Source organism: Uloborus diversus, chromosome 2 (genome assembly GCF_026930045.1).
Source record: "Uloborus diversus isolate 005 chromosome 2, Udiv.v.3.1, whole genome shotgun sequence".
Lineage (NCBI taxonomy): Eukaryota > Metazoa > Arthropoda > Arachnida > Araneae > Uloboridae > Uloborus > Uloborus diversus.
In genome coordinates, this window is record NC_072732.1 from 146,612,169 (window position 1) to 146,635,156 (window position 22,988).

The window sequence follows — 22,988 nt, forward strand, 5'->3', positions numbered from 1 at the left end:
AAAAAATGACTGTCATCAATACCCTTTTGCACCGAGCAGAAAGAGTCTGCGAAACGACACATTTGAAGGAGGAACTGAAACACCTTGAGCTAGCATTTCGAGCCAATGGATTCACTAGAGGAGAAAGTAGAAGAGCCCTTCATCTCAGAAGGTCCCAAAATAACGAACAGAAGTCTACCCCATCTGAACCATTAGAGAAAGTTTTCTTAGCCTACCGACACAGAGTTACTGACCGAATTGGAAAACTCCTTGAAAAACACAACATCAAGACCATTTTCAAGCCCACCACTCAACTTAGGAATTGTTATCGCTCGGTGAAGGACCCCCGTGACCCTTTCTCCACATCTGGAGTTTACAAAATTCCGTGCTCCTGTGGATCAGTTTATGTCGGAACTACGAACATCAAGACACGCCTTTCTGAGCATGTTCGTCATTGCCGTTTAGGAAACTATGATAAGTCAGCCGTATCTGAACACAGCCAACAAGAAGGATTCCACAATATCAAATTTAAAGACACAGAAATCTTGGCTACAACATCTCATTACTTTGCCCGTCTTCATCGCGAAGCTATAGAAATTTTCAAACACCCCTTTAATTTCCACAGAAAAAAGGAGAATTTCAATTTACTAAAAACATGGCACCCTGCCCTTAGATTTGCTCGCCACAACAGTCTAAAACATACTGTGGTCCCATCCAATCAGAAGCCGGTAGCCACCACGGCTTGTGAATCCCATCCAATCAGGTACCAGGATCACTCAGTGGCTTCAATCTCATCCAGTCAGGAACCTTATTCTACCAGCGGCTTGAGAACGCCATCCAATCAAGACCAGCAGCCCAGCAGCAGTTTGCTTAAATACCGGAGTCACCGAAGCTTGGAATCAGTCTCACCTCAAACCACTGATGATGGCTGCAGCAAAGCAAGCCGAGACGTCTGGAATTTCTACTTCAATTAGACCACGGCCAATAAGCTGGAAATGTTATCTCCCCATATTGACGCCGGCCGTGAAAGCCTGAAACAGTATTAAACTATGGTATGCATTAAAAAACGTTTTTACGCTGGCCTAAAAAGTGGTGGAAAATGGGACTTACGTTAATCCGGCTTTTATGTACAGATATTTATTGGAACACGTCAAATTTCACGACCAATCTCTCAAAAAGGAATGTGCCCATATCATACCATGACGGGTTATTTTATAGTTTTAAGAATAGCTTTAAATTTTAAACACACTTGTAATCAAGAGCTTTTAAAAGTAATTGTATTACAAACGATTTGCAAAAAAAATTGTTTAAAACATAAATATTTTTTCCCGCTGATATGTTGCTAACTTTTTGCTTTGATCTACTTAAAATTGAAGCAATACGAATGTATAATTTAAGAATCAAATTGTCTTTGCAAATTAATACTACAGTAGACTAAAAAACCGTATTGTTTGTTCATGAGAACGTCTATTATAACTGACGTCAATCATGACCCAAATGATAAACGCTCGAATTTTTTTAAGTCTGGATTTTTGAGATCCGGATTTGTGATAATCAAATAAACTCAACCCAGGAGGATGCGCGGGGGTCATTTTTTAACCCCAAGCATACTGCAAATGGGCAATTCTCGAAAAAATGTCCCGTGCGTAATGCTAAGTTTTTTTTATTTTATTTAAGTAACTCTTAACTAAATATGGGATTAACTGTTATGCTTTGATGGTGTATTAAAGCATGTATTATTCCATAACAGAATTTTTTTTTTGAAGGCTTTGGTTAGCTGAAAAAAATAAAAAAATTAGCGTTACGCACGGGACTTTTTTTCGAGAATCGTCGAAATAGTAATTTCCAAAAAAAAAAAAAAAAAGCCACCAGTTTATTGTTTTCTTATCAGTAACTAGGTTTGGACCTCCCATCTACGTTTTGGTGGCAGTTTGAACGGATTTCGGGCACTTGTGCTCCACTAAAACACGTTAAGTCAGTTCCTTGGATCATAAAATGACCCCGCGCGTCCTGCCGTTTGTTTCACAGAGCAACTATTTCGAATGGCCAATACGGTTTTTTTGTTTATATCCCATCAACATCGACGTTTTTTTCATGTAAATAACTATGCCAATACGATACGAGAAAGTAATAAGTCGTTTTCAAACACTTTTTGCTTAAATTGAATCAAGTAATTGTTTCATCAATGAAGAAAATGCAGCTTAAGATTTTTTAGAAGAGACATTCTTTGATCAAGAAAATTTCAGAAAATATGATGCAAAGTTGAAAAAGGATGGACATTCTTCAAATAAAATAAACAACTCTAATTTTTTTATTGTAAAACATGATATAAAGCGGAGTAAAGAGACGAAATTGACTTGAATGTAGCGATTTTTTCGTTTTTTTTTTTTACTTTTAATAAAAAATGAAACATTTTTAACACTAATCCTTCAAGTTTCTGCATCAAAAATAACAGTAACAGCATTAAAGTTTTTATAAAGTTTGCAAAACTTACATAAAGCGTTTTTGTATACTGTGTGTCTGAACTTGATTTAAAGAAGAAAAAAAAGAGAAATGATTTCACTATAAGTGCACTGTAAAGCTCATTTATAAATCTTAAGTCTAAAATTCAATTTTAATGTCTAAAATTTTAAGTCGTTATTGTTTGAACGGTAAGCAAGTCGAGCAATGACGTTTTTATTAGCGTAAGACTGGGGGTTTTGATTTGGGGTCATTCAATGACCGCCGTGCATTTTAACGGAAGCGCGCGTTTTCCCGGGTTAATGAGAAGCTCTTATTCTTTATGCTTCGTCTAAGTTACCATTACTTTGATAGATGCGTCTTTGTAATTTACACAAAATACTTAAAACTGTTCTCTTTCATTAATATTGTATGCTTTTTAGGTTGCATTTTAGCACAAAGAATAGAAAAAGAACAACTATTTAATCAGATCAACTTCATCTCTGCAGATGACTGAAACTCTTTATCTGCTTTTAGTTTAGGAAAATGCGTTTTATTTGAATAGAAGGAAACTCTCTTCGTCACCCTTTTTTAGACTACATTCCCAGTAAAAGTCAGAGAGAGAAGAAAAAAGCATAAAAGTAGGCTTAATGCATATTAAAAATATCACGAAAAACAAAAAAAAAAGTCAAAAATAGAAAAAAAAAATTAAATAAATATCGAAAATTTAAAAATTGGAAAGTAGGGTATTGAGATAAGGAAAAATGTCTGTCAGTCTCTCTGTCTGCCCCCCGCCCCCTAATAACTTTTGAATGAATAATTTTGAATGAACTTTTTGATTTGAAATATTTTTTGTTCAGTTTTGAACAATTCAAAAAATTTTAACATTAGCGTCTACGGGGAAATTTAAGGCAATTCCGAACTGTGAGGCGAATTTGCTTCAAACAAGCTTTGTAGGAAAAAAAATTGATGAAAAACTTGATTTGAACAATTTTCCGTTCAATTTTGAACAGTTCAAATCCCTTAACATTAGCGCCTGCGGCGAAACTGAAAGTCAACGTAGATTCCGTACTTGAAGGCGGATTTACTTCAAACAAATTTTGTTAGAAATAGCACTTGACGCCAAACTCCTCCAAACTCAAACTGACTCCGATTCCAAGAATTTAAGGGCACCTGACTCCGACTCCTGTGCCCGACAATTAATCGGACTTCGACTCTGACTTCGTAGCTTCGGCAAAAATTTTCACACGGAGGACAAATGACTGATTCCGATTCTTGGAAATTCGACTCCGACTCCTTTATCCCAAAATGAGATTGACTCTGACTCTGACTCCGCAGCTGTGGTTTTAACTGTGAAATAATTATTGTTGATATGACTTGTTTTTATTTTCACGCTAATGTTTAATTTAGGTATTCAGCTTTCGACGAATAAACTCGAAGTCATTCATGTTTCCACATAAAGATATGCGCAGACTTTTTTTTTGACAATGAAAATTATTTCTTTAAGTTCACATTTTATTGTTTTTATTTATTTTGGTAAGTGCATTAATTCATTTAAAAAGTTATATTTGTCAACAGGGGAAAAAGAAACGATTTTTTTTTAATATGATGTATTTATTTTAATTATTATTTTTTCGTTTTGAAAGCTGTTAAAGAATTTTTTAATGGAAAAAAGTGTATTAGCTGCTTTGTTTAAAAGGTGCTGCTTTTTTCTTTTTTTTTAGATGAGTGAGGAATATTTTATTCCAATGAAATCAGCTTAAAATATTTAAAAAATATGTTTGAAAGCGTTTGCGATTTTAGCTATTTTTGAGAATATTGATCAATTCCTAGAAAGTAGTATGTGTGTATGGGAAAGTAGGCTCGTTTAGTTCTAGACGGAACTTCTTGTATTCATTACACAAAATAGCAAAATTATTTACATACTATCTTTGCAATTTTGCATTTGAATTTATTTGCTGAATATCGATATGGAGTAAGAAAAACAGAAAAAGTTTAAATTACATGCAATTCGTTTCAGGAATATAAAATCCGAATATATTTCAGATTACGTATCTTTTAGAAATGCATGACATGTACTTTTGATTTAGGTTTTGTACAAAAGTGTGCAGTTTAATGCAAAGTTGAAAAATAGTAAAAATGTTCTATAAAAAACAATGACCGGCATTTTCTTTGTAATACTTAATTTGTGCCCAACTTCGAACAACCGTTTAGTAGTTTCTGAACGAACACTGCACTGAATTCTGCCTTTTGTTTCATTCACAGTCGAAGAAGATTTTCACAAATGTTTTACATCGCAATATTTATTCTAAGTACATTTTGCACTAATATAAATGCAGCAGCTTAAGGTCTCATGCTTTTATAAGATAAAATATGTATTTGTAATTCACTTCAAAATAGAATATTCTAACTTAAACTGTTTATTACCAGCGATACATAAATGTTGGTTTATTTTAATAAGATAATTTAGAATTAAGGTAAGCTGTTTCTCTTGCGTGTTGTTTCCAGAATAGATTTTGTGTTATTAATATGTTTTAATAAATAATGTCAGATTGAATATAAATGCATTTTTTGAACTTGTAACGTTGCAATTGCTTTATTTGTAGCAGAACATAATATTATTTTTTGCAGTACACCAGAAATGTATGACTTTTTTAGCTACATGTTCAAGGTTCACTCATGCCAGAACTAATTTGTTTTATGCCATTCCTATATCCTCATATATATAATAGGGAATTTACTGATCGAGTAACGCTCCTGACGTCACCAGCATATGAAACTCGCGCCACAGCATGATAGTCTGATAATATTTTTTGGTAATTTTTGGCATGCAGAGAAATATTTTATTGTCACAAGGCGGAACTGGATCCGGTAACTCAACTGTTTTACTGGTAAGACTCATTTTAGAAGAATGGAAACACGAAAAAGTGGTCAACAATTGACGCTATCCACTGGAGTTAGAGTTAAAATTTCAACTACAATCAAAATATCACCAAAGAGGCAATTGCTTCGTTTGAATGTAAAGCGATTTTCACCCCTTTAACGAGCGATTTTCCGGTATTAGAAGAGTTTTAATAATTCGCTTGGATTTTAACTTAAACTATTGCTTTTCCGTTACACCTGAATTTTATCGTTAAACAATAACCATCTACGTTTAACTGCGTTATATTGGCAACGGTTGCCTAATTCGTAGAATGTTTTCAATGATCCATTGCAGTTGTGCGCGTGCGTGTGTGTGTGTGTGTGTGTGTGTGTGTGTGTGTGTGTGTGTGTGTGTGTGTGTGCGTGTGTTTTAAATAAAACCTACATGTGTGTCCAAAAGGAAAAAAAAATCATCGTGTTGGAACAAGATATTCCTTAAAGAAGAACATTAACTAGTCGGATTAAAAGCCAGAGTTAATGAAGGACACTAAAAATATTTTGTAGAAATTACATCACAAAAGATGCTTGTTCTTTATATTTTACTTGGTTAAAATCTTGCCTCGCGAAAAGCTAAGACCATATTTCTGGTTTGAAGGTGTCCTGACAGCAAAAGAAGAGCATTTTCTTCGAAAAAAGAACGCAAAAAAAAAAAAAAAAAATGATTTGCATTTGTGCAATCAGCACAATACGTAAATGAAGTTTGTTAATGACTTACTAAAATGCATAATTTTAAAAACTAAATACGTTCTTCTAGAATGCTTACAAAACGTATGCTGGCTTTCTTTTGTTTTTTCCGCATTTTATGTCTATGCATGGACACCTTTGAAATGCTATGGACCATAATCCTCTATTTTAACATTAATACTGGTGTTTATGATAAATTAAATTATAAGAATTTCTTACAGTGAACAAATAAAGTAAAACCTTCAGGTACAGTTTAATACCACAAACTTCGATTTAGTTCATGAAAACTTAATCACCATTGACTGTAAAATAAAGCATAATAGTTTTTGCATTAAAAGCATAAATGCATAATAAAGCAAAGGAAAAATATGTAACGATTTGCTGCAAAGTTGTTTAAAATAGCAAATACTAAAACGTTTTTACATGTGTGAAAAACTTAAGAATTTATAAACATATTTATTTTAATGAAGTACTTTGTAGTAGCGGAACACAGGAATGACGACTTTAGAGTACTATTCAAGCCAATATTGAATAGGTGGAGATTCAATGAAATACAAAATCATTTACGTGTCATCAAAATTTCTGCTTATAATTTGAAGCTTTTGAAATGCTGCTCCTCTTAGAAATGATTTCCATTATTTTCAGACGGTTGAACGATTGATATGGCCTGTTGAATAATGCAAGATAAAATCTTTTATAAACGACGTAATGTATGATCTACTATCTACCCATGTGAATACGGTTTCCATAAATTTAACCCTGAATCACATAGAATTTTTGGCATCTGTCTATCAAAAGTTATTAGGATTACATGTCAGATCTTATTAAGATCAGAAATGTATGAACAAAATTGCAAATCAATAGTTTAGATTTATTTGTTAAATTTGTTTTGTATTTGAGTTTAATATTTGCTTCAATTTTTAGAAAAATTAATATCATTTCTGTTTCATATATTATTTGAACAAAAGTATTAGGACACTTTCGAAAATTCACATTTTTCAGTATTTATAAGGAAATAAAATACTATTTGTTTTGTATTTTTAGCCACATAAAAAGTAATACTCCAGCTATAATTTTCCGATAAAGAATAAGTAATCGGACCAGCAATAAATTGGAGAAACAACAAAAGGTTTTTTTTTATCATCCTTCATCGTAAATAGTTGCAAATTAGCTATAAATTTCTGAAATAAATTTACGAAACATGAAAAGTGAATGTGAATGAAATGTGAAGTTATCCCTTATATTCACGAAGATATAAGCATTTCTTTCAAAAATACATATTTTATTTAAAAGTTTCTGGATCATGAAACATAGAATTTAAGTAATGAAAATTCATTCAAATATGAGCTTTAAACTTACTAACCCAATACATTTGGTGATATAGTGTACATAAGGGAGGAGAGAGTACAATAATACAAGCAAAATAGTTAAACAACGTCACTTTATTTTCTGTTTGGATACTCCAACGAAGTAAAACTTTTGAAAAGTCACGTGTACATACAGTAAAACCTGTGAAGTTGTCCACCCTTGTAAATTGACCGCTTTTTCCAGATACGGAATTAGCTATTAACATATAAATCAACCTCTGCAAGTTGACCACTAAAGTAGTACACCGCAAGTGGTCAACTTATACAGGTTCCACTCTACTGTGAACAATATTCTAGAAAAACCGAGCTGATTTGTGCATCACATGACTTCCTTTTACTCCAATTTAATGTCATTTTCTCAGTATTGGCAGTTTTATTATGATTCAATAGGTTTACTAACTAAATATCACCAAAAGTGGCCAAATTAAAACCAGATTTTAAAAAATAATAATAAAAAAATCACCAAATTTGTCGCCAAGTTGGCGACAAAACTTGGCGACCAAAAGACTGGCGATATATCACCAATTGTCTGCTAAGTTATAACACCACATGAGTTTACATCGAATGTAACAATGATTTCCCCCCAAAAAGGGGCAAAAGACCCCTTTGAAGCATACGAATGCAACCAAAAAGGAAGGAGCACAACTAGACCCCACTAGGAGTCTATGTACCAAATTTCAACTTTCTAGGACATTCCGTTCTTGAGTTATGAGACATACATACACACATACATACATACATACAGACGGCACGGGAAAACTCGTTGTAATTAACTCGGGGATCGTCAAAATGGATATTTCGGGTGTCTGTAAGTTCCTAGACACATATCCACGTGTGGTCGGGTTGAAAAAAAAAACTCAATATTCATTTGTGGGTGAGCAAAATGGAAATTAAGGCCGATTTTGGGGTGAATTTTTTTTTTGCGAATACAATACTTCCTTTTCTATAAAAGGAAGTAAAAAGGTTGCTTTTCAGTATAATAAAGAAAACATAACTATTTCACTATAGCTTGAACCCATCGAAATAAAACAGCTTTATAGTTGGTTGTTCTGCTCCTGAACTGTTATATAATTTTTACACTGTTGTTATTAATATTACTTACTCTTATTTAGTATTATTATTATACACATCTTTTTTCCTAACTATGTATCCATTTATCTATGTATTTTATATTAATTTAAAGAAAACACGCTTTACATTTTCGTTAACTTTTTACACAAATGATGCATTTTTGTGCATACATTATTACTTTACTCCTGAAATTATAGACCTGAAATTTTCACTGTAATACATATTAGAATATAAAAAATCAGTATGTATCATAGAATGAAGTATTTGTTTTTTAAACGGTTTCTTTGGTTTAAATACGTATGGTTTGTACTTGTTGCAGGCGTGACAGTGCGGTCACTCCCGCAACACGTACAACGCATTTTTTTTTTCTCAAGTACAATTATTTTTTTAGAAAAGGATTACCTCTATCTAATATACTTAATGGTTCCTTGTATTTGAATACATCACAGTTAAAAGCAAAAATGTTTAGTTCAGGAAATAAAATGCAAAAATATGAGCAAAAATGTCAAATCCAGTCAAATAAATTGAGCATTGTGTCTATCAACTTTTATGTATTTTTGTGCCTGTCGATCTCTATATTTATATGTCTATCTCCGTTAGAGTGACAATCTTTGCTTATTTCAACATTATTGCACCGGTAAATAACGTCTATAACTCAACCCAAAGTGCACTTTTCTGATTTCAAACTGAAATTTAGGAGGGATTTCATTGTCACTGACTTTTAGCAACTAGACAGCAATTAAATTGCGTTCTGCTTTATACAAGATAATAGTAATGCAGTTATTATTTCATGATGTATTGGAGAAAAAGTGTAAGTATCACAAAATTCCATGAAATAAAATTGATTTAACTCATCAGAACTCTGGCAATGAGGTGCACAGCGCTGGCAAAAATTGCATCTGTATAACAATTTTCATGCTTTTAGTGCTCACCACGTTACCGGGGCAGGCAACACATACATTATATTTTATTCTCATTCATACAAGGGATGAATTCGTAGATTTTCTTGTAGTGCAACAACAGTGAAAAAGGAGCAAAACTTGAGAAGTAATTAATTTGATAATCATGCTGTTCTCTAAGCTTTTCAAAAGATTAAAGCAACTGCTACCTTTATTTTGAGCTGCAAAACCTGCAACTGGTTGCATTCGATGTTCAGAACGCTAAAACATATATTTAAAAATAAGAAGTCACATTAATTTGAAAGAATTTTAAATATTTAAGATTGTTTCATCATAACACAGCTTTTACAAGTTAGTCACAATGTAAAGCTTAGAAGAAAATACGTTGCGTAAGATTTTACTCAAATGAGAAAAAAACTCAAAAAATTGCAAACACAGTAAAAAAATAACACCAACACTAATGCATTACGGTAAGATAGACTTTAAAAGCAAATTATTATTACTGTACTTTTAAGCTCAAAACGTGTTTAATTTTTAAAACTAGATTCGTTGGTTAATGAATGTAAACAACAGTTTCCATTAGGATTAATGCTAACTTGCATTGTGGTAAGATTTTCAATATAATATATATTTTTTATGAAGTAACATCAAACAAAAGGATACGTTAAAACTATTCTCTACATAAAAAGTGCATTAAACCATTTTGCTATTAAATATGACAAAAAAGCTTCTGCAAACTAAATATAAACGAAAGAATTTCGTTAATTAAAAGTATTGATTTTAGGCTTTGTTCAGTACTTAAAATTAACTAGTAATAATTCTTTAATGCAAATTATTTTTTCCCGTATATAATTAACCGATACAATGCAAGCATCACCAAAAAAGTAAGGCTGAAATTTTACAATACATTTTTTTAAAGCTTAATTGAAAATATGAATGTTTTTCAAAAATTTAGACTCATTTTTAGCAATTATTTCAATTAGATACCATTGCGTCCATTGTAATTATTATTTTTAGGTATTATTAAGGTTTTTGTCTTACAATATTTTGCTTTGTTTTGGTATTTTGTAAGTCTTTTTTTTCAGCAAAGATGTATATTTATTTGCTGGTTAATCCTGCTTTTTAAGTATTAAAAAAAAAAAAAAAGAATCGGAATGTGTGCCTAGATCACATTTTATATTTTCGAGGCTCGAAAATGCATATTGCTTTGTTATATTTATTTCTTTAAAAAGTGAGGCAATGATTTTGTTGTTTTCTATTAAAAGAACAGCCGATCAAGAAACGATGGTGATTAGGGAATGCAATACCGGACCACAAACGCAATACCGGTATTCGGTATTTTTAAAACTTGATGGCGGAATACCGGTATTAATACCGGTATTTGAAATTTCTCAAAAGATGCTTCCAAACATTTCGTTTCGCTGCCACATTTCCCAATTTTTTACAAAAATTTTATTTTTTATGAAAACGTATTGTGGACAAATACAAAATGAAGAAACAAATGTCATAACAAAAATTTAATAATAGTAAAAAACATAGTGCATCTATTGAATTATCTCTAAGTGTGGAACTCATTTTAGTGCTGAACTTTCCTACAGTTAAAAATACTCTTTCAGAATTCATGTAGGTCGATAGTACTGTTAACAGTGCGTGTTATACCTCCTCTTCCTCTAATTGTCAAATACTTCATTTTCAAGTAATTTGGTCTCTTGCGTGTTATTTTTAGATAAATCCTTTTTTGTGTGTGTTTCTTTTGTATTGTGTGTAATATTATTATTATTATTTTCAATTTATATAGCTAATTGTAATTTTTTTACCAAGAGACGGTACTAAATATACTCAATATTTGATTATTAACACCATTTTCTCTTGATCAGGTAAGGTTTGTGTTTGCATTTTATTAACTCTTTATTTTGAAATCCACAGTAAACTTGACTAAATCTGATCTTGTTAGTTTCTCTAATCCGTTTTTGCTTTCGTTTAAAAATTCTTTGTATTTATAATTATGTAAGTAACTGAAAAGATGTTTCAGTTGATTATACTTACACTTAAGCAACTTTTAAGGCACTTTTTTTTTTATAATTTCTAAATATTATTTTGCCAAATATAAAGCCAAATAGTGAGACAAGACACCAAACCAATGCTGGTGACAACAAATTATCATTTGTTATGCTAAATAAAAAAAAGGGTTTTTCTCAAAATTTAGTACAGTTAAGACAAATAATGAAAAATGAAATCATAAAGTATCACTACAATTGATGGTTCGATTAAATTGTTCATAAGACATTGGAAAAATGCATTTAAAATTACACTCGAAATTATATTTCACAATAGGGAATGTTAGTGATCAGGGAAATGAAAAAAATAAAATCATGGTGCACAAAAGAGCAGGAAAATGCGATTCATCTCACCATCTAGTTATGACAGTGTAATTTTGCAATTTTTTGCTACTTTGGTTTAATGTTATTCTATTAGTTTGTGCTTTTGAAGCCAAATTTGTACATCGTTAGATTGGGTTTGGATCTGTAGCTTGGAAAGAGAAATGTCCACTATAAAAAATATAAGTAGATATTTATTAAGTTAAATTGAACATTCTTTAATTGAAACTAATTATTATTTTCAGCAAGTACCGAAAATACCGGTATTTTACCTCAGCAATACACTAAAAAATACCCGTAATTTCAACTGGTTTTTCCCGTAGATTTGACGGTTTAAATCCGCTTCGTTGACAAAACGGTTTTTCCCCGTTCTACGCTTCAGCTATGAACGGTTTAAAACCGTAAATTTGTCCTTGTATGGTAAAAGACCGTTACGTTGACGGGTATTCTCCGCAACTTTTACGTTTTGCACAACCAACTCAGCTGCCGGTAAAAAACCGTAAATTTTACGGATTTTTTTACAGTGTACCGGTATTTCGAAATTGCAAAATTGCTCGAAACACCAGTATTCGGTATACCGGTATACCGGTATTGCAATCTTTAATAGTGATGTTTGAAAACTTTACGACAAGTATCATTTATGTATGTAGTTTTAGCAGAACATATATAAGGCAGTGAGAATTAAAGGGATGTCAGTCACAAAATTAAAAGTTTGGAGATAACTAGTACAAATAGTAGGGGACCTTGGGGCAAGAGATAGTGCTAGTAGCCTCGGTAAGTGCTGCTATACAACATGATTTGGAAAAAAATCAATGTATGTCTAACTAGGATGTTATCTTTACACGCATTTTACTTAAAACTTGAAAATGTCTTCTTACATCCCTTTGCTTCTCATTGCCGCATATGTGATTGACAAAGATGTAAATAAATATAGACAAATGGCTAGTTGCAGTTAAATGTACAGACTGTTTACTGGTAATACTGTAATTTTAGGAGGATGAAATAATGAAAAAGTGGTTAACAATGAACGCTATCTACTGGAGTTTAGGGTTAATCCACTGGAGTTAGGGTTAAAATTTCAACAGTCAAAATATCAAAAAACAGGTAATTGCTTCGTTCAAATGTAGAAGCAAGTTTCACCCATCATAACTTGTTGGGCGATTTTCTAGTATTAAATAAACATTATAATGATACATTAGAAACTGAATTATAAATAATAACTATGCTTAGTAAGAAGTTACGAAGAATCTTACAATTAGCGATATATCTCAGAAAAATAATGTGATTAGTACTAGCAGAAAATAATCCGTCAAATACAATCTGGCACCTCAACAACCCATTTTTCAGAAAACTTTCAGAAGATATGAATCAATTTCACTTTCACGCAATGAGCACTTTCGCATACACAATCTAAGTTTAATTAAGGCGAAACGCCCTGCGAGCTTGAAATATCATTTGACGTCCGTAGCGATAGAAAATCGCAGGGGAATGTTTAAGTAGGGTGGAGTTGCATAATAGTAATTATTAATTAATTGCCAAGAAAAGATTAAACTTTGTTCGTTTAAAAGACAAAGAAAATATGGGGTTTGGCTTAGATATTTTTGAAGTTTATTTTATTTAAGGACGCATAAAAGGTGTTAATCTTATCTTTATAATGCGATATTTTTTCAAAGAGATTAATAAAACTACTTCCCGCCTCATAATTTTGCTTTGATAAATATTTTATGATGATGTTTTGTGTGTGCACTAAGCCTTTTTTTTGAAAGAAATTACTTATCGTATACCATAGATGCTAGCAAAATTTTGAATTAAAAAAAAGTCAGACAGTTTTTATTTAAAACAAAGTATATTATGTTTTGACACTCAAAATGACTTCTGTACTTTTAGCCCCTCCGCAAACGCATTAAATTAACCTCTCATGTGTATGTCTAATGCTATTCTAAGTTTTAACTCAAACAAAGTCATGAAAAAGGCCGTTTCAAAACCTATTTGTGGATCAGTGCTAATTTGCCTCCAACATAAAATGTACTAATGAAAACTTAACTAGAGAAATAACTGTTTGTAATTCAGATAATAAATAGCAAAAGTTAGTGAAAAAGTGATTATTTTAACAAGAAAAGCAGCATTTTTTTGCAATAGTTTGTAATTCATATAGCTGCCAAAGCAATAATAAAAGCTTTTTCTAACACATAACTGAAATAAATGATACGCATTGTTCATTCTCCCAGTGCAAACAATGCTTGATGCATTACTTCTCCGGAAATATTTCACAAATATTCCTGATGTCTGGCCTGCCATTTATTCCAAGCAATATACGTTTAAACGTGGGTAAAACCATGACAGGATCTCTGTTAACTGTGTTCGTGTTCGTAGTCTATGCTGAATAACGTGCCCAAAATCAAAATTGGTTTACGGGAACATTCCCGAAACCAGCTTTGAGAATGAGAGGCTAGGGGTAATTACAGTGAAGCACCGTTTATACGTTTCTCTTTTATACGTTTTTATCAATTAGGGGAGACCGGGGCAAGATGACTATGCTAACAATTTTTGTTGTTTATTAATTTATTTTTAAGGATAATAAAATGCCCTTTACATGAGCTGTTAGAGCGGTCCTTTGTAGTGTTAAATATAGTACCATTTAATTTTTCAAACGAAATAAATGAAGGACACTTTTATTTTTTCATAACCTTAGCAAATCGTCATCTTGCCCCAGAAGTGGGGCAAGATGACTTTGGCCACGGGGCAAGATGACAACACTGAAAAAGGTTGAACACAGTTTGTTTTTTGAATATATTACCTATTTTAACAAATTTTTACTGTGCTTTTACATCTTAGAAAAGCATCAAATTAAGCGTAAGGAATTGCAAAGTAATGTTGAAGTGTTTAATTGTGCAGCTAACAATAGTCACAAATAAAAATGCCATGTTCATAGTTAGAACATTCCCCACGACAGCACTCTTGGCACTGCAGCATTAGAACCATTCTTCTGTTCTAGGGTTGCAATATTCCTCTTTACAAGCAGGACTTGTAAAGAAGAAGTATTGTCATCTTGCCCCGTGTTTCGGCCCGTCATCATGCCCCGGACTGCCTGTTTGAAAGGATTCGTCTTCATTGCCACAAAGGAAGGCGATTAACTGATGTTTATTCATGGTAATAGGCAGTATATAAACTAAATTACTCATAAACACTAAAGAGAAACAGTCCATCATTCCTGTATTTTTAGCAGAGCTTATTTACACATGCATAAAAGTTATAACTTAGCAGCGGTAAACAATCAGAGCTTCAGAACTAACACAAATATGATAATTTCAGCGTCTTTATACTATTGCTGAACGAACAGCCGATAGGAGAGCCAGTAGTGTCCAGTTGATGCTATTTCCTAGTGGAAAACACAAAAATTAAGACATTCGTCATCTTGCCCGGCTCGTCATCTTGCCCCGGTCTCCCCTATACGTTTTTAAAATTGGTCCCTGCAAAGTCTAATGCACATTAACATATACCTACCGTATGTTTTTTCGTCTGTACGCTTTTTTCATATAGTCCCTTCAAAAACGTATAAACGGTGCTTCACTGTATATTAAAAGTGGCTAAGGGCTAAAACTATTTTCTTAAACTTAATTAACATTCTCAAAAGGAACAATATAGGTTAAGAGTCATAACTAATGGTTATGTTTCGCAAAGTTTAGTATAACTTCGATAAATCGACAATTTGTATAACTCGACCGTCCCAACAACCCGATGCATTTATTTCCCAAGCTAGTATACAGTGACTTATTTATATGAGTTGGAAAACTAACTTTACTCTACACATATATTCACTAATTCGTTTACAAGTCAAAACCAGAGGTCGACAACTTAATGCTAGCGATCCATATATGGCTCACATGGTATGCCCACCCGACTCTGAAAGGGACTTCCAAATGACGCAAATGCTTACCTCGAAATGTAACAAATACAAATTAGTTTAAACTTTTTTTAGCATAAAATCCTAATGAAAACTGAAACGAGCTTTAAATAGCACAGTAGCTAATATTATCACAAACTAGTAAAACAAATTATCATTTTCATCACGTTCATAGTTACCAGTGGCATTTTGATTTTTAGTCATTGACTTAAAATTCCCCCAAACTTTTCAGTACAGCTGTTCATTACGCCTCAGCCTTTATTGTGAAGTAGCACAGTTTGTCTTGCAAGAAAAGCAAATAACTTTTAGTAGATAGTCTTAATCTGGTGGAAAGTACAGAGTACAGAAAAATAAGTTACTTTTAACGTACCAAGCCCAATATGATCTGAGCCTGTTTGCAAACTTTCCAGGTAGGGGAAACTCGGGCAACGTGAATACCTTAAGTTTTCCTTGCTTATTGTCTTTTAATTATAACTGTGGAAATTGAAATAAATATTTATAATCACTCTTCATTTAATGAACTTACGTAATGCCATATCGGTATTCCTTAATATTAAACGTTTAGATATAAGGCCAGTTTTCAACAATGTCATGAATATCCACTTTGCTCGACACCCCGGGTAAAGTGGATTCAGTACTAGGGCAAAGTGAACAACATTATTTGTCATAAAACTAAACATTAAAAATAAAATAACCGTTAAATGGTAAAGGAACAAATTAAAAAAACTTTTTTTTTACTGCAATGCTAATTATTGTAGTTGTTACAAACAAAGAAAGTGAACTTAAAAATGAAATAAGCTTTGAAAATTAAAAGAACATATTAAAAAACATTTTTTTTTGCTACTATGCTAATATTTGTAGTTATTACAAATAAAGAAATTAATCTTAAAAATAAAATCAACATCCAAAATTATAGGATCATATTAAAAATAAAAAATAAAAAAAACATTTTTCTGCTACATTACGAGTCATTGCAGTTGTCATAAACAAACTTCATCACCAATTTCGAATGCTGAACACTTTTCCTGATACCACTGAGTACAAATACGACATTGTGTACAGTTTTTTGTTGGCGGATCATCTTTTTCAGTGTACATTTCACCACACAAAATACACCTTACATCTTCAAATTTCTTTCCTTCTATCTTTAGATTCTAGTTTTCAGTTTTATGTATTGTGGTAGAGATATTTGATATACAGTCTTTTTGGTAGCAGTCATTTTAATAGTCTTCTGAGAAGCTTTAGTTGAAACATCATCTAGTGACTTCATGACAATCTTTCTTGCTTTTTAAAATTTTTGCTTCTGATCTTCCTTTACTGGAGCTCTTGTCAGGAGTGTAGATCTTTGTAGCTTGTTGTTATTGGTTTATCAGGCTGAGGAATAGCTCGTAAAACTGAAAGACTACAGTAGTTCTTAGAATATACAGATTTGGATGAAGCGGCGGAAGCATCATTGTCTTGGACCCCAGGGGAGTCTCCTCCTCCCAGGAGAGGTTTCAGACACCATGGGTGTATAAGGACTGTCTTCAATGGTAGCATTATCTTCAGATCACAAAATTGAAGAACTTCCAGGTTCGGATAAAGTGACTTGTCATGACCGGGCAAAGTGAACATGGTATCCACTTTGCCCAATCCGCTTTGCCCTTCAGGTACATTTTTGAGGTTATCCCAATTTACTAAAAATTCAGAGCGTCTAAACTCGTCGTCTACGGATAGTTCAAATCTACATCATCATGCATAAAATCCTACTCATAAAAAAGGACCTGTCACAAATAGTATTAAAGTTATAAACAAAACACTAACCTCTACAAATTAATATTATTTTCTCAAAAACATACTCTGTCCGTTCACTGGCGCAGCACGACGCGAACTCGTCCAGACGTGTTTGCCGCACACTGAGCGACAACAGATTTTTGCTATGACAACGCGGTTGCCGACCAACGAACAATTTGGGAGTTATAGGCAATATTCGCTTTGCCCGGGATAGCCACTTTACACCATGGTTTCCCCTATTAGTTTGTAAATACTTTCGTAGCTATGGTATTTCGTGAAGGAGTCAGGTAATAGTTAAGTTGTAAGTTTGAAGTTATAAATTAAGACATAATAAGGGATTTTGCTTTGTAGCTTCACTACGATGTCTCCGATTCTTGAGAGTCATATAACAAACAAATTGCTTTTTTCCCCAGCGACTGCGATTTTTGAGTACGAAAACGAATCAGTGGGAAAAATCTTTTTAGCAGGATAGAACTTCCATCAGTTCTTTTATCAGTTTTACAATGCTAAGGATTTCTCAATTGAAAAAAATATGAATGTAGTATCGCAGTGGAATAAAAACATGAAGAGAAGGAGCAAATAGCAGTTTTTGCGTCATGATACAGGAATATACATTTAAAAGTTCGATGTTTCAGAATAATGATGTTTTTTGGATTGATGTATTAATATCATCGATGTCGCACTACTAGTGATGATTATACTACGGTCAAACCTCGATTATCCGACACGAAAGCATGTCGAGCTTAGCGGATGTCAATTTACTGAGGCTGTTTAGATTTAAGTATTACATAGATTTTTGTATCGTGATTAAAGCAAATTAACTATTCGTGTTATAAAAATCAATTCCAGTAAATGGTTTTTGGTAAGATTTGCATATGTAGTTACGATTCTCGTACCTTACGAGGAATAATCCATAATTTTTGAAAATGGATAGAGATCCATATTATTAAACTATGTTAAAAAGAAAAGTTCTGCTCAAACGTGCTTGAAAAAATTTGAAGTGTCTTGATTCTCTAGGGGAATCTTTTGGATCATTTATCCTTCAACCTTTTCCAAGCTATTAGAATACACCAACTCAACAAGCTTTAGAGATCTTGTCCTCAGAGAACAAAAAAAAAAAAAAAATGTTTTCTACGAGAACTATATTCTGAAAGAAATAATGGACTGACAAAAAAAAAAAAAAACTACTGTGCAAATATCTAAGAAATGGTCATTGTGAAAGAATCAAAAAAAAAAAAAAAAAAAAAAAAAAATGCTAACTAGAATAGCATGTGGAAGTTTACTTATGGAAGTTCTAGTAAATGAGTGTAAATCTAACGAGTGTATCATCCATTGTAGTTAACCTTATCCCCAAGTCTAGTTATCATTGTTAAACTGTATGTTTACACGCCGAAAAAAAATATATTTGCTGTTATAATATATAGAGTTAATACACTAATACAATAGCTATTCTGCCCATTTAAACATTCTTTAAGTACTTCGAATGAATACGAAAAATTTAATAAACTATTCAACAAAATTTCCCGTCCGTTTATGGCGATTTCAGAATATTAAAGCCAAGAGGTCTTTTCAACAGCAATCAAAATAGAAGTGACGGGATATTCGTTAAAACTGAAAAATGCAATAGGTAACGATAAAATGCTTGGCATTGTGCTGGTACCTTTTCTTGTATAACACTGGAGTGATTCTGTTACGATAATACATTTGCGTTCCAGTATTTTTCCGTATGTTAAAATCGGAAATCCGGCATTGTTAACCATGCTTTTATCTCTCCGTTTCGATTATTTACCCTCATTCAATGTTTTGGCGCTTATTTTTGTGGTTATTAATAATATTCATAATGTAGACGAATTAAAAGGCAATTCTAATAGTTTTTTGTTGTATCAAATTATTATTATTATTATTATTATTATTATTGGCATTGTTATATGTTTGTTGCTTTCATTTTGAAAAAAGCGGTATCTTTTCATCGATATGAGAGTCATATTTTTCTTATAATTTGATAATTGTTTTGTTTTGTTGAAAGGCAAACGAATATTAAAAAAAAAAAAAAAAAACTACTAAAATCATAAAGGGAACATTTTTAAGCGAAATTCAGTGCTCTTTCAGATGTCAAAAAGGGCAAGTAATTACAGTTTACTAAAGTAAGTTAACAAAACTGTGTCCTCAAGAAGTTATTGTTTGTTGTGTAAACCAATTCAGGAATTGTTGTACAGAAAGTGCATGGTTCATTAATAAAACTTCAGCGAATGAATTGCTCATTTAATTAAAAACCGCAAGTTGTTTTTCATTATTATATATACAGTTAGCTCTCTGTTTAACGACGCTCTATTTATCGACTTTCTCTATTTAAAGACAGCTTTTCACGATTCCAGATGGTCCACTATTGTTTTAAAAGCATTCTATTTAAGGACGCTTTCTACTTAAGGACGATCTTTTGTTTTCCCTTAAAAGTGGTTAAACATAGAGCCAACTGTACTTGGTAAGACATATGAGGCATTGAAAAGCAAAGGAATGTAAGTTGATATTTTCAGGTTTTTGAGTAAAACCCGTTTAAAGGTAACATCTTGGGTAGGCTTTCATTTATTTTTTTTTCAGAATCATTTTGTACAACAGCTCCTACAAAGATTACTAGTACTATCTCTTACTTCCCTAATATTTGTACTGGTTATCTCCAAGTTTTAATTTTGTCTATTACATTCCTTTGCTTCTCACTGCCTCATATGATAGAAGTTTATAAATAACAACTTTCCAATTCAGGTTAACGCTCCCTATTCAACTAAACTAGGATCCTTCATTAAAAACAACATTTTATTGATTAGTTCGTTCATGCTAAAAAGGTGTTAGAAACACTTTTTTTACATATAAAATAAATACAGTGTGTCATCCCTGACAAATGTTATCCCCATGTTTTCGAGAAAAACCAATCAGCTCGTTTGAACATCCAGCAACTGCAGTTTAGCCTCGCAAGCTTGAAATGGAAATAATAAAACTGCAATTTATCCTAGCCAGCTTGAAATAACCATAACAAAACTCCAGTTCAGCCTCGCCAGCTTAAAATAACCATAACAAAACTGCAGAAAAAAAACACATTATGCAAGAGCATAGTCTATCTCAAGAACTAGGGTCAGGTGGGGTAAAATGGGTAGTGGGGTAAAATGGATAGTCAAAATATATGGTTTTAAAAACAAATTATTTTAAATTAAATTTGCATTTTTTTGAGTGGGACATTATAATTGGCTGTTCTGTATTCTATTTCACAAAATATATTTTTCCAATAGATTATTTTTTAGTGAGAGGTAACACTTTAAATTGAAATAGATAAATTCAAGCCGCATGCTGTGTGCTTAAACTTCTATCTCCAACTCCTGATTTTTGAGAAATTTTTATTAATGTGTCATAATATCTTTAGTTGGACATTTTTGCTGCTGCTTCAACTTACAGGGAAGAAAAAAATTTTTTTTCCTATTTTTAATCTCATATTTTTAGAAAAATATTTTTATTTTTTATTTTTAATCTCATATTTTGAAAATGGTGTAAAATGGGTATATGGTTAGGCTCATCATTCCAGCAAGTTGTTTTAAAAGATACAACAGCATATTTTCCTTTAAATGAATATTAATTCATTTGTGATTAATTTAAAATGATTGAAACATAAAAGTATGCAATGCCATGATTTTATAAAATAAACTTCGCTCCATCATAACAAATAATAAGAAGCCAGCGGTATATTCATTTTAGAGTTTTTGTGCACTTGCGCACAAAACAACAATTTTCTCAGAATATGCTGGGCCCAGCCTGTTGCTGGTCGTCACATTTGTATTTGATTGCAATCAGATGCTAACAATTTCTCTAATGTACCTTTAAATTCTCAAGAACTCATCCTCGTTTCGATCCAAAAATTATACGTCACAAAGCACGATTTCGTCACCTTATAAAGATTTGAAAAGTGCAGTATTTTCTGCAATTTCAACAAGAGCTGCAGAATTGACAACTACCTGCATGAGTTATTTAAAACAACTTAAATGTATGCTGACAAATACAGGAAGTATTGACAAAGAGCTTTCAGGAAGGCTAAGAGTTGAAAGTGAAAAAAAATAATGAATTAAAAAACAAGAAAATAAAAATAGTGGATAAAAAAAGTTTCCATTCAGAGGAAGTATCTGGAATAGAAACTGCTAAAAATATGCTTGTGAAGCAGTGTTTAACCACAGGTGCCTGGGTATAAATATTATACTTAGAGGAAACAAGCAAGAAAGAATTTATTGCCAAATATATGGTGTTGAGGGAAGCATTATGAGATGAAATATTTTTAAAAAATCCGAGATTGGGGATATTTTTTTCCTGATGTAGACGACATGAATTTCATTGAAAAACATCAAATAATAAAAAATATAATGAGCCACAATTTAACAATAGAGGCCATTGCTTTTTTTAAAGAATGACAAGTATGGATATCATGCATTGAAAGAAACCTCATTAATATTTTGTCAAATTTACTGTTTGTACTATTTTTTTTTAATTAAATTGTAAAATTTTGTTAACTGATTCTTAAGTCTATATTGTCACACTGTATTGAACAAATAGTATGCTTTTTTATCACTTCTTAGACTTCAATACCCATTTTACCCCACAGGCTACCCATTTTCACCTGCGTGGGGTAAAATGGGTATAAAAACATATAGTCATAAACACTCCTCTGAAAAATAAATTTGTATCAAATTATGTGTGAAAATCATTTGATTCTACTCTCAACATATGTAATGTATACATAAAACAAAAAAAAAAAATAGAAACAAAATATTTTGACAAAAATAGTCGAGTCAAAATCCAAAAGTAGGCTATTTTATACCCATTGTACCCCACCTGACCCTATAGTTAAATATATTCCTCAGCGAGATTTTCGCAAGCATGGTACGCTGTAAGGCCCCTATATATATGAGCCGGCGCATCAGCTTAAGATCAGCCTTTTTGGATCGGAGCGCGGGTTTGAGTGGTTGTCTTTTCTGGCGAGTAATCGCGTTTGTTGATAGTTCACTGCGAGCGATTTCATTATTTAATAAAAATCCACTGCTGTGGTAACCCTAGCAGTGCAACAATGAAAAATCTGATCCAAAATGGCTAAACTTAAAGCTGATGCGTCGGCCTGTCTATATAGCGACTCTAGTACGCTGGTACAGCTGGGTGCAGCTACCAGAGTGTACAACTAAAAGACTACAATTTCGCATTATTTTTACATGGATTTTTGCTTTTAGCTCTGTTATGGCTTTTTCAGTCTGAAGAGCTTATGGAAGATCAAAGCTGCTGGTTATGGAAGCCTTTACGAGTTGCTCAGTATTTTCTTGCAATGCTGTTTTAGTTTTGGCTATGGGGCGTTCACTTGTTTAAACATCAGGTTTCTTTGTTGATCAAAAAAGGCTGAAATGTAGACTATTAAAACGCCGTTAAGGGTGTGAAGTTAATTTTACCGTATAAGACACACAATAGGTTTAAAATGCAGATGTAGGGGAGTGTGGGGCAAAGTGAAATGGTTAAGATGAGCGTTTTCAAAAGAACAAATTGGAAATTTATT

General features: G+C 32.4%; 1 protein-coding gene across 1 annotated transcript; it reads left to right on the forward strand.

Moving 5' to 3' along the window:
• The first annotated feature begins 5 nt into the window (after window positions 1-5).
• On the forward strand, window positions 6-22,775 carry LOC129216589 (uncharacterized). Its single transcript, XM_054850804.1, has 2 exons — window positions 6-464; window positions 22,692-22,775. Exons 1-2 carry the CDS (start codon window positions 6-8, stop codon window positions 22,773-22,775), a joined length of 543 nt encoding a protein of 180 aa, XP_054706779.1.
• The last annotated feature ends 213 nt before the right edge of the window (window positions 22,776-22,988 follow it).